General features: G+C 41.4%; 1 protein-coding gene across 1 annotated transcript in view; it reads left to right on the top strand.

The window, feature by feature from the left end:
• The window catches only part of ANTXR1 (ANTXR cell adhesion molecule 1), a 218,100-nt gene that overhangs the window by 161,233 nt on the left and 43,596 nt on the right, over nt 1-13,271 (top strand). Inside the window, exon 17 of the mRNA XM_056126863.1 lies at nt 2,405-2,485. Within this exon, the coding sequence (XP_055982838.1) occupies nt 2,405-2,485 (81 nt within the window). The remainder of the gene's footprint in view (nt 1-2,404; nt 2,486-13,271) is intronic.

Here is a 13,271-nt window from a genome sequence, read left to right as displayed (position 1 = left end):
CTCAGGGATCACTACTGGAGGATCTCAGGGAAGCATACCAGGCCACCATGAAAATATATGTCTTGTGTCAAGAGACTTGAACTTTCTAGACATTCCTGGCTTTTCCAGCACTGTCCTCCTGAGACCTCTTCTAGACCAGTGTTCTTAAACATCCTGCAGACTGATACCCCAATAAGAAATAGGCATGGGTCCATCATTTACCTGTGTATGTATAAGCATGTGCTCACATCAGCACACTCATAAGCATTTAATAACAATAGATTTCTTAGAAAATAATTATTTACCATGTGCAATTAATGATCATCCTTTTTCTAATTTATATCTTAAAAATTCTGATTCTAACACCAAAATAAATGATTTTATAAGGACTAGAAGGGTAACAATCCACAGTTTAGAGACCATATTCTAAAAGACTTAAAGCACCTCAGCCATATCTGCAAAAGGAGAGATCAGCAATTTGTGTAATAGAAAATATGTAAGTGTTCACAAAAACTTTGAAACTAGACAAGCACAGGTTCCAATCACATCTCTCCAATCACACCACTGTGAAGCTCTAGACAGTTTTCAGTAGTGAGACTTTCTGACCCACTTTCTTTCCTCTCCATCATGGAACTGCAGAGAGATTAAATAAGACATGGGGAAACACACCTAACTCAGCACTAACTTACACTGAGTGCATCCCTTCACCCAGTGAATATTTCTCAAGTCTCAGTTGCAGGCATAAAGTATGAGCATGTAACAGTTTAAAAACCCTGGGGTCAATAGTCAGGAGTCTTGGGCATGCTAGTGGTTCAAAGGCTGATCTTTGAACCACTAGAAGATAACAAAAGCTATACATCAAAACCACTAAAGCTAACACTATTGTAAGCATGGGACCCAACTTACAATAATTAACCTTAAAAATGTGTGTTAAGGAGGAGGGCTGGAGGGTGGGAGGAAACCTGGGGAGACTGGGGGAGAGATGCTGACACTGACAGTGAGTGAGATAGAGTTGGACCTTGTGTGCCTGAAACCCAAGTATTAACAGCGTTGTAAATTGTGTTGCCTAAATTTAAAAACAATACCACCTCTGTTCTCATGGGGTCAGCCAGTAGAGAGAGAAACAATGATCAAATAAACAGAATATGTCTAAGAGAAATTAAGAGATTTTTTAACTTTCTATTGCTGCTCTAACAAATTAACATAAATTTAACTTAAAACACATTCATTTTATTTTTTAGAGATCAGAATCCCAAAAATGTTCTGCCTCATTGAACTAAAATCAGAATAAGGCTACATCCTGAGAGTTCAAGGAAAGAGTTGTTCTCCTTGTCTTTTCCATATTTTCTAGTGACTTTCCACACTCATTGGCTATGGCAACTTTGTCTCCAAAGCCCACAGCAGTGAACTGAGTCCTCACTCAGTCCTTCTGACTTTGCTTGTCATCCTGTCTCTTCCCACCCTTGCCCCTTTCGCTCTCTCCGTTATTAAACATGGTTAGATTGAACCCACCCAGATATCCAGGATAGTCTCCCATCTCATAATCCGTAACTTCATCACATCTACAAAGACCTTTTTTTGGCCAGGGAAGGTAACATATTGACAGGTTGTGGAAAGCAAGATGCCATCATTCGGAGAGAAAAGATTTTCTGCCAATGGGGGGTGGGTTGCGGGAAGCAAAGTAACCCCAACTTCTGCCTGTTCATGGAGTCATCCACCAGCAATAATAAGAACAAAGCCAAATAAATGTTCAATGGAAGAAACCAACAGGTTTAGGAAACTGGAGTATAGGTATTTGACTGTCCTCATTATACCCTGGGGAAGGAGATGCTTACTCTCCTGGTTATTCAGCCAATAACCAATAACTAAAGGAAGGGATTGTGATTTTTAGTTTCTTGTCCCTGGAGCCTAATGTCCCTGAGCAAGTTGTCATTGTCAAATAAGTCTAGAAGAGAACTCAAAATCTACATCCCAAGATCCTTTAATAGAAGTTGCTCTGTCAACACCTTTGCTTAGTAATATGCGTGGATTTTTTCCATCAGTGTTTCTCATTTGTGAACTGTGGACAAGTGGAAAGAAAAACGCAGTGAAAGCTGAAAGGATTGGCTTGTACTATGAGCATATGCCTGGATGTGTGATAAGGTGAAGGCCAAGAGCATGAGTGAATGACCATGTTCGTAAATGTCGGACTGTCCTCGTCTCCAGTGCATCTTGCATGAGCATCAAGTGCCCTGTGATGTGTCTCCTCTCCTAGAGCCCTGAATTAAGGGACTGGAGAACCACTTACCCTGTCACAGCCACATTGTCAGTCAGCATTGTTCACATGAGTTGTTCACATGAGTGAAGTAGCATGGAATGTTCTACCTGCCTGAGTTGGCACTGATCTTGTTTCCTGTGTAATCTTGATGCATTTGCTTTATTTCAGGGGAAGCTTGATGCCTTGTGGGTTCTTCTAAGAAAAGGATATGATCGTGTGTCCGTGATGCGTCCACAGCCTGGAGACACGGTAGGATTTAAATGTTCAATGTTGACCATTCCAGCTATTATTTCACATTTTGGCAAGGCAGATATTAATTTCCAAATTTCTGTTGCTGATAGGGCATTGAACTTTGATTTGCTCTTCAGAAAAAAAAATTAACAGAAATATGTTGAGCTTCATTTTCTAGAACTAAAGCCTCTACATTGATATGTAGTACTGACCTCCCATTGTTCATCAATTTGCTTGAGCGGGCCCAGTAATGTCTCCATTGTGAGACTTGTTGTTACTGTGTTTGGCATATTAAATACATCACGGGTAGCTTGCCAGGCTTTGCCATGTGGGCGAGATACTCTCAGTAGCTTGCCAGGCTCTCTGAGAGGGGAGGAGGACTTGAACCCAGGTTGACCGGCCAGCTGTGTGTAAGGCAAATGCCCTACCACTGTACTATCGCTCCAGCACAAATTGATATGTACCTCAGTAATATATAAGGAAGGTTCTTACTCTGGCCAGTGCTGAGACCAAGGGCTGCTGTTTCTCACCCACATTGATCAGTGGTGGGCAATAGAAGGTGAGAGCCACAGGCTAGGACAAAAGAATGGAAGGCACAGAATCCCACCAATCATTTTTTTCCATCTGGCGCTGAGACCACTGGACCAAAAGTCACTGGACAATCTTTGGTCTTAGTGAAAAGTTGCCTCGAAACTGCCAGAACCCAACTTGAAGTATCTCCAACCAGAAAGCATTGGAAAGGGGCACTAGAGAGATCTTAAAAACAACCTAATCATATCTCTGTATTGTAAATAAGGAACCAAAGAATATGTCATTAAGAGATGCTTAATGACATATTCTGGTCCAGGTAGTAACAAAGTCAGGAATGAACTCAGATCTGCTGAAATCTCACCCTTGCTGTCTTCTGATAAGAACGTTCTCTCTTCCATAAATTTTTCAGAGTAAAAAATGGCACTAATTATCCCGCAACCACCAGCAGCCTACATCTTCCACCTGCTGTGCTGGGACTCATTAGCAAAAAAAAAAAAATACAGAACAAATATTCCTAGTGATGGGGCCAGAGAAATAGTACAATGCATAAGGCACTTGCCAGGCAGGCAGCCGACCTGGGTTGGATTCCCAGTACTACATATGGCTTGATTCCCCAAGCCCTAGCAGAAGTGATCTCTGAAAGCAGAGCCAGGAAAAAACCTGAGCATCACCAAGTGTGTTCCCCACTCCACCCCTATGTCTCTGGTTTAAAACTTCTTCCAAAGCAGACAGTGCTGTGTTTGAATCTCTCTTCCCAGCAAGAAGACTCCAGGTAAAACCTGGAGTTTGGGGGATTTTTTTTTTCACTAAATATTTGCATTTAGTACAGTATTGTATTTGTACAGTAACAATCAATGACAAAAACTATTGGTTATTTTCTTTGTGCTTTTCTACTGACTGTGAAAGGTCGATATAAAAATCCAAGCCACAGTATAGCTCACGTGTTGTAATATATTCACAACTTTGCCCTATCCACTCTGCCCGATTTTCGTTACAGCACATCTGGGGAGATGCAAGAGCAGAGCTATAAGGCAAGACCCTCTCCCTCTGTGCCTGGGAGGAGGTGGCTTATCACTGAGAGAATCTGGGCCTAGACTTTCGAGTTTAAGTTCCTTCTCAAAGAGTCTTCCTCTTCCACATTGTGTTAGGCAGGGCAGGCAAGTATGAAGAAAGAAATCCTATGAATCATACAAATGCAGTATTCACTTGTGACTCCTTGCATCTGAAGTGTGTGTTCTACCTAGAAGCTCAACTACAACCTGTTGCCTTAGCAAACCCCCAAGTTCAGGCTCCTCAATAATAGGACTAAGCCAAGACTATATATTTTGTACTTGGGAAAATGTGTGGGCTTACACGTTATAGATCCATTTGCTGTGGAAAACTAAAAAATTTCTCTTAACATACAAGAGACTCATCTAAAGGAAGAAAAATAGCAAATATGTAAATTTCTATTTTATATGACAAAATAAGCATTTTTTCAGAGCAACTGAAAGCATTTGATATTTATTAAAATTATTAACATTTCCTGCACCACATATGGTACCCAAAGCCTGCCAGGAGTGATCCTTGAATGCAGAGCCAGGGATAACCCCTGAGTACAGTTGGGTCTGCCCCTAACACTGATGCAAAGAAGCAAAATTAACTTTGGGGGCAGAAGTGATAGTACAGTAAGTAAGGTGCTTGTCTTGCACACAGATGACCTGTGTTCAATCCCCATTACCCCTTATGATCCTCCAATTCCCACCAGGAGTGACCCCTGAGTGTAGGAACAGGAGTATGCCCTGAACATCACCAGATGTGGCCCAAAAACCAAAATAAATAAATATATTCCATTCTCCACTGTCCTGTTTGCTGGAGACAAGTTCTTAAAAGGGAGTCAACCTGAAAAGTGAGAGTGTGTAGAAAGAAGAAAGAGTGCATAGAAATAATACATGTAAGGTATAAGAACCAGCACTGGGGACAAAAGACTGATTGTTATAAGTTCAACAGTGGAGGGAAAACCGATGGGATTTTCTCTAAACAATCCCACCTACATTGAATCTCTTATTTACTAATTGAGAATGAAAGTCTGCATTAACACTTGAAGATGTTCCATATGTTCCTGAGAGACACAATACCATTTGAACTTTCTCCAATCACCAAAATAATAATAATAGTTCTGATATATCGGAGGTCTAAGAATTAGAATATATTTGGCCATATATTAGCACTGTCACAAACTATGATTCTTCTACCTACTTTTCAATGGGTTTCCTTTAGAATATCCAGCTATAATTTTAAGACCCCTGAAAGAAGTCAAAGCAGAATTGCAGCCTTATAGACACAGAGATGGTCCCAGGCATTGGTGTACACATGGAGAAGATTCACAAGAAAGCACATACTCAAAGCAAGAGTGTGGGGCTGCCTATGGCAACTCAAGGAAGCACTCAGAGAGAAGGGAGGGCTGTTTTGGAGTTTTGTTGGGTGGATTCTCCATTGTTTTGCATAACCTTGGAAGCCTCACTGCAGACCTGAGCTACTCACACAAAGATGACTGAAAGAATTCTTCAGCACTGATTTATGGAGCTGACCACATTTTCCATAAACTCAAAATTACTACATCCAGGCATGTGCTCATGAACAACAGTCACAGGTTCTAAATTTTTCCTCTAAAACAAAAACAAAAACAAAGTCACCTAATTACATTCTCGGTTGCAATGTGAATGGTTTCAAACACATGTTGACCTCACGCAAACTGGGCAACTTTTCCTTCTCAGTTCTACGTCTGCCCCATTGTCCAGCCTCCTCCACCCCATCCCCTGGTGAACCCACCCCCAGTCTCCTGACACAGACACCAGCCCACCAACTGAGCTGAGGAGGCTGATGAAAGGGCTGAGGCTTGGCAGCCCCCACGGAGCTGTTGGCTGGGGGAGGTCGAAGCCCAAAGCCACTCCCCAGAATTGGCTCTCACCACCTCCCAGCTGTCCAAATCCCATGTCATATCGGGGGAAACGTGAATGGAACAACAGCAAGAGACATGAATATTTTCCCTGCTCTGTCCCGTTCACTCTCTCTGCCTGGAGTGCACTCACATTACGATTGTTCCTGTGCACCCACCAGAAAATCCCGGGGTTTCCTAAACATAAAAGAGAATGTACCAGAAGAAACCACTTAAATAGCAAACCAAACAGCAGAATGTGATTTAAGTGCATCTGAGCCGGAAACTGTAGAAGTCCGCCCAGATTGTGAATTCCTTGCTTAAACCCTCCCCTGCTTCCACTGCCGAGGCTCAAAGACAGTTCAGTGGTTAAAGGGCTTCTGCTAGCATGCACCTAACCCAGGTTCAATCCCTGGCACCATGTGATCCCCAAGTATCTCTGGGTGCAGCCCCTGGAGGCCCCCCTCCACAAACCTCTGGGGTGATATGGGTAATCCCCAGTGCCCAGGACTTGAGCGTCACCACATCCTTTGACCTCTGAACCAGTTTCCATAACACAGATCCCAACATGCCCTGGCAAGGCTTAATGCTTGTCTAGACTAGGGAAAAGTTCTCCATCCTTAGCTTGATTTCAAAGAACCTGCTTTCCATTTCAGACACTTCTGACCCCAGGTTTCCTCATTATTCTAAACTGGCTCTGGCAGCATGGAATGGTCCATTTCCTAAATATTCCAGATCTTTTGTGTCTCTGTAGCTTTTGCATCTAGTTTCTATGCCTTTCTCACCCTCTCTAACTAGTGAATTTGTAATACCTTGATAAAATTGCTTTTGTTGGTGTAGGTCTGGGGCCATACCTGTTGGTATTCGGGGAGTACTGCCACCTCTGAGCTTGGGGGCTGCTTTCTGCAGTGCTGAGGGGACCATGCAGTGCCTGGGCTTGAACCTAGCCTACCACATGCAAAACATGTGCTCAGTTCATTGAGCTATCTTTCCAACCTGGACCTGTATTTTAAAGGGCACAGAGCACATGCAGAGCACATACAGAGAGATGAGCAAACTATGGGAATAAGACTCTGAATCCCAGGATCACTTTCCAGGGAGGTGCCTGTGGTACACTACACACTTGGGTCATTCTGAGCTCAGAAAACATGTTTTCTAGTAAGGACAATGAGAGCATTCAGTGTGAGAAAAGAATTAAAGGGACCATCACAACTCTTTGACTTGGTCGTTTCTTGGTTTTTAAGTATGCATTCCACTGCATAATCCATTTTTTATTTATCACTGTAACCATAATCTATAAATAATCTTCCTGGGCCACTACATGTCCTTGTGTAAAGTCACACTAATGAATATTATATTATTAATATATAAAATAGGAATATTACATCATAGACATATACTGTATGTCACACATACCAAACAATGATGTAATATTCCTATTTTCTTTTTGGGTATTTATTTCAAATGTTTATTTGCATAAATGAAACTGTAATCACTATCCATGTTGCCAAATCATTGTTCACATTTATGAAAATTTTATTAGGGTAAGCATCCAGCTGTCTATATTCGAGGACTTGCATGTTGAAACACTGGTATATTTTTATAGTTGCTCTCCTAAAATATGGTGAATATAAATAAACCTTGCCATCATTTTCTATGGTGATGCTCACCAACATTTTTACACTTAGGTACTAATTCCATTTGCATTTTTGTTAGTGCAGTGCAAGTTTTGCTTTGAGTTTTTTTTGTTGGTGGTGGTGATGGTGTTTTGAGGGGTATGGTTGAGCCAAACCCAGAGGTACTTAGGGCTTACTCCTGGCTCTCTTTGCTCAGAGAGTCAGTCCTGGCAGTGCTCAGGGTACTATGTGTGGTATCTGGATCACTAACATGCAAGGTCTCTCTGTTCCCCAAAATGAAAGATTTTAAGTGTTTATTTGCTCATTTTTCAAATGCTTATGTCTACCATGGGCCTATTTTTTCTATTGTATACTTTGACATTGATTTTATATGGCAGTTTGCTTTACTAAGTTTTATGCATTTATTAATCAAATGTTTGTGTCCCTATTAAGTATCTGACCCAGTACTTCACATTAAGAGAAGTAGGACTGGCAACTCTAACCCTGAGAGCTTGGGATTCCAATATAGTTCTATACTCACTTCACTGCTCAGCCACTGCGTTCTTGTTCTTCTCCATAGAGTAACTATGAACCCAGTTAAGAGTTAAGGAATAATTTCTCTATTTTAAATCTAATATTAGATTTTTAGATTTAAGATAGAAGAATGATCCAACCAGCTGAATCATTCCCCAATAAGACAGGAAATTCTGTTCCTGGAGTAATAATTGAAAACAGAAATAAATATAAAGGAACTTTAGAGATCAGTCATTTCAACTCGGTTCTACATCTATCACCTAGACAGTTAATTGGGTTTTTTTTTTTTGGAGGTAGAGGTGGGGGGAGGAGTGGGGAAGGCAAGAATTGGGCCACACCAACAGCATACTGGATCTATTCTCAGCTCTGTGCTTAGGGGTTCCTCCTGGTTCTACAGGGGACTAAACCCGGACCTCTCTTTTGCAGACCACAACACCCAAAAGGAGAGAGAGAACAAAAAGGAATGCCCTGCCACAGAGGCAGGGTGGGATAGGGGGGAATGGGGGAGGGAGGGATACTGGGATCCATGGTAATGGAAAATGGGCACTGGTGGAGGGACGGGTATTTGATCATTGTATAATCGAAACCGAAGCACAAAAATTTGTAAGTCTACAACTGTACCTCATGGTGTTTCACTAATAAAAATTAAAAAAAAAAAAACGGACCTCCTGCAGTCTATGGAACTCTCCCTCCAGCTCTTACTGGGAGAGTTATAAAGCACTGGTGCCAGGTGCCCACCTCAATAGAATTAAATTCTATTTAATAGATTGGGACATGATCTGGATATTGGGAGTTTAAAACTTCCCTGGTTGCTCTGATGGGTCACTTGCAGCCAGGACTGAGGCTCCAATTCCCCATTTTCCATCCAGGGAAGATTCTTCTCAGAACCATTTGGAAGCAATTCTCCAATCTCTTTCAGGGCCCTCACTATTCAACTGCCATAAGAAAGTAGATGATTATAACCTCAAGTATTTTCTTCCATCTCTTTTGTACCCTGGCAAGCTACCGAGAGTATTCGATATGCCAGACACAGTAACAACAAAGTCTCCAATGGAGACGTTACTGGGCCCGCTCGAGCAAATCGACGATCAACGGGAGGGCCTTTACTTTTTACTTTTGTACCAGGAAGATGGTTTAACATTTATTCTGGCTGTTGTATCACTGTGACTGCTTAGTATGGGGAAAGAACTTTTCAGTCTGCCTCATGAATTTTCTGGATGGCATTCAGTCATTCTATCAACCAGTCTAACCCCCACTCCCCACTTGAACAACTACCTTTTACATGCTCTGGGAGGATGCTCCTCCACTGGGGTGGAGGCTTCTTGTGCTCTGATCCTTTACTTTCTCCCAGATCCAGCAGCAGGAGGCTGGTACATTCCATTACTATCAGCAAGAACAAAATGCTAAAACACACTCTGAGCTTGTTATTCAAAGCCTGGCTTCCTTGCAACCAGAGACCCAAAGACCCAGGGAAATACATGTAAATATATAGAAAATATGTTTGACATTCATCCAAAGCAAAGCATAGCCCAGCCCTGCTAACTATGAAATCATCTAACACCAGGGCTGCTGCCCGCCCAGCTGCTTCCTGTCAGGGATCAAAGCTCATTCCATGGACACTGGTCTCACTACTGTCACAGAGGCGAGAATGATCTGAACAAGTGAGAGCTGAGGGGACAGCATCCGCCAGTTTTTTGAAAGTAAATGAGCCTTCTGTAATCTAAATTGATTCAGAGAAAGTGTTTGCATTGTTTCTATTTTCTCTATTTCTCTCTTCCCAATCTTTGCATCACCACTGCCTTTTTCCTTTGTCTTGGCTGGCTTCACTATAACATTATTTCATCAAACATCAATTGTGTTTCTGATAGAGAACCCCTCACTAGGCTGAGCACTGAGGACACCCGTTAGAATAAGACTTGGTTCTAGCTTCCCAATTTGGAAGGGAAGAGAGGATAAAGTATTCACAGTAACTTGGGGGCATCTGTCCTCCTTTTCATAGTACAAAACCTGAGATTCAGGAGAGGTTCACTTTCCCAGTGACGCATACTGGTCAAGAGCAGAGCAAAGATTTGAATTCAGTCTTAAACCAGACTTAATAGTCCACCAAGAATTGCCTCAACCTTGCTTTGCATTCTACAGATGAAAATTCAAACATGTAGAGCCCCTTCTCTGACAGGCCTTGCTCAAGTGCTGGCTGCTGACTGGTGCATAAGCCCCTGAAGGGTGGGGACTAAAGGGATGTCCCCAAGCCAACTTTTGATCTTCCTCTGATGAACTAAGCCCTTAAGTTGGGAGGAATGACCCCCCCCCCCCCAGGAGGGAACGCTACATCCTTGGGGCCAAAATTTACTTTAGAGGGGCCAGAACAATAGTATAGCTGGTAGGAAGTTTGCCTTGTCCATGACTAAACCAGGTTCAATTCCACCACCTTATATGGTTCCCCGAGCCCCACCATTAGTGATCCATTAGCACAGAGCCAGGAGTAAGAACTGGGCACATCCAGGTGTGTCCCAATAAACAACAAAAAAATCACTCCCAGAAGTGGCATTTAAACTGAAAACAGAAGGGATCCCCTGAATGTCCATGGCCAACCTACAGAGAAATGAGATATGTCAGACTTCAGTGAGGGGAATAAATGATAATCCATAAGGCTAGAAGGTAAACGAAGATGAGATTTTTGTTTTTTATCCTGATGAACAGACTAAAATATCTTTGTGGACAATCTTCAATAAGGTTAAATGCAGCAGTGTCAAATAATATATGTGAAAAAATTGATTCAATGCCAAGTTTCGCACCAAAAGATTTGTGAAGCTCTAGTATGACAAGATAATAATAGAATTTTATTTAACTTCATTAACATCTAAAATTTGGCCACAGTAGTTATTGTCTGACCGAACAGTCATTAAAATCACTCTACCAGAGCTCAGAAACCACAGCGTGAATGTGGCAGTAGGTAGTTGATAGATCATTGCCATAGTCCAAGTTTGGATCATGAGCTTGAACTTAAATGGTGACACAAGAATGAAAAGATAGAAGTTAGTTTTAGTTGTCTAAAACTGGTCACAAAATGAATGGGGAAAGAAAATAATAGTTTTGTTGTCCAGGAAAAAAAGTATGTTAAATTCCAGCACTGCTTTGTGACCTCAATTTAATTATTCAGTCACTTTGAACTTCTTCATGCCTAAAAATGATCTAAGTATCCCTGCTTCTTTTTTGTTTTGTTTTGTTTTTTGGTTTTTTGGTTTTTTGCTTTTGCTTTTTGGGTCACACCCGGTGATGCACAGGGGTTACTCCTGGCTCATGCACTCCGGAATTACTCCTGGCAGTGCTCAGAGGACCATATGGGATGCTGGGAATCGAACCTGGGTTGGCCGCCTGCAAGGCAAATGCCCTACCCGCTGTGCTATCACTCCAGCCCCCAGTATCCCTGCTTCTTTTGGTTTTGTGAGGATTGCATAAAGTGACAAGTGTAAATAAATCAAATGGAGCTCATTTTCTTCCCTTCCATCTACCCTAAAAAACTACAGCTGATTTCAGAAGAAATTCAGTTTCCTATCAAAATTTATAAAAGATTCTTCCATTTAGTCTCTTATGTGTATATAATCAATGATCAAAAGAATCACATTTTCTACAAACAGAAATTCTAATGTGAAAATCAATATGTTTTTGCACAATAGACAGTGAGATTTCTATTGACTTTGTTTATTCACTTTTCTCTTCTATTTCAGCTTCAATTTTCTAAAAGCATGGGGTTGGGAAGAGTTTGGGTAAAATATATTGACTTTTACTTTGTTTTTATATTATAAAAGCATTGGAAAATATACTACTTTTACATTGACTGAACAGGACCTTCAAATTTTCTCAGCAACTGACCAGACTTTCGTTCCTCAGAGATGAAGAAGAAAAAGTCCAGTTTGCTGGCCACTAACTCCTGACCTTTAATAAACTTTTGCAGGAGTGCATCATTTTTTAAAAAGAAGGGAAAAAATTATAGGAAATGTTCCTAGAGGGTGTGATTTGTTTTGGCAGAGCACCTTCCTTGGATGTTTGAATTCTCAGTGGTATTTATTCAGTTCTCACCCTTGGAAATCTTTCCTTCACTGTCTCATTAGAGAGGGACATGAGTGCTTAGAATTCCTGGCTAACTTTGCTGAATTTAAAAAAGAAAAGACACCCTCTGTCCACAGCAGAAACCAAATTCTACCCTAAACCTGCAAAGTTAACTTTTTCATAGAAGTCAGACCAAAAGTTGAAGCTGCAAAACACAATCCCAAAAGGTTTTGTTTTGTTTTGTTTTGTTTTGCTTTTTGGGTCACACCTGGCGATGCACAGTAATTACTCCTGGTGGTGCTTGGGGGACTGTATGGGATGCTGGGAATCAAACCCAGGTCAATCGCGTGCAAAGCAAACGCCCCACCTGCTGTGCTATGGATCCAGTTCCCCAAAACTTTTTTGTACCATTTTCCTTCCCCCACAGTAGGACAAAATAAATAATCTAGGGGCAACTGATGTGATGAAGTGTTCTCCCTCTCTCCTCTCTTTACTAATACTCAAAATCTGATACTCCCTCTCTTTGTCCACACACTCACACATCATCAACCACCACCATCATCACTCTCAGCATTGTTATCGTCATTGTATAGCTTCTCTTGGGACTTTCATCTTTGAATTGCCTCATCTCCCAAACAGCTGCAGCAACAGAAGGTCAAGTCTTGGTATCCAATTGCAAAAAGCAAGCAAAATAATACATAGCTGGACAAGAGGCTGAACAAGACATAGCTGGATAGTAAATACACCCCTATTCAAATTCTGACTTCAGTTGTTTCCTTCCAAATACAATCAGGATTGTGGGAGGTAGGTTCGAGGAATCAAAATTTCACCCAAGTACATAACAATTTATAAAGTTTGTGACTTTGTTCAAATGTGATGTTTATGTCTAGTCTTCTGGCTGCCATGGACATGTTACTCCCACTGAGGATATTGAAAAATCATCTCTAGGGATTCAGTGGAAACCTCATTTGAGAATCATCATAATCCAAGCTGACTGAAATTTTGTTCTGGCCTAAAAATGAATCTTAAAAATAAATCTAAAAGTTTGAGTTAGAAGATAGACTTCCATAATTAACTATACAGAGAAGAGCCCGTCTGCTAGAAAACATCTTCATACCCACCCACCATCTCTTATTAACTTTGTCCCTACCCCACC

The sequence above is a fragment of the Sorex fumeus genome, unplaced genomic scaffold, assembly GCF_029834395.1.
Source record: "Sorex fumeus unplaced genomic scaffold, SorFum_2.1 ptg000006l, whole genome shotgun sequence".
Taxonomy (NCBI): domain Eukaryota; kingdom Metazoa; phylum Chordata; class Mammalia; order Eulipotyphla; family Soricidae; genus Sorex; species Sorex fumeus.
Note: the sequence above shows the minus strand (reverse complement) of the source record. Positions and strands in the feature narration are given on the sequence as shown.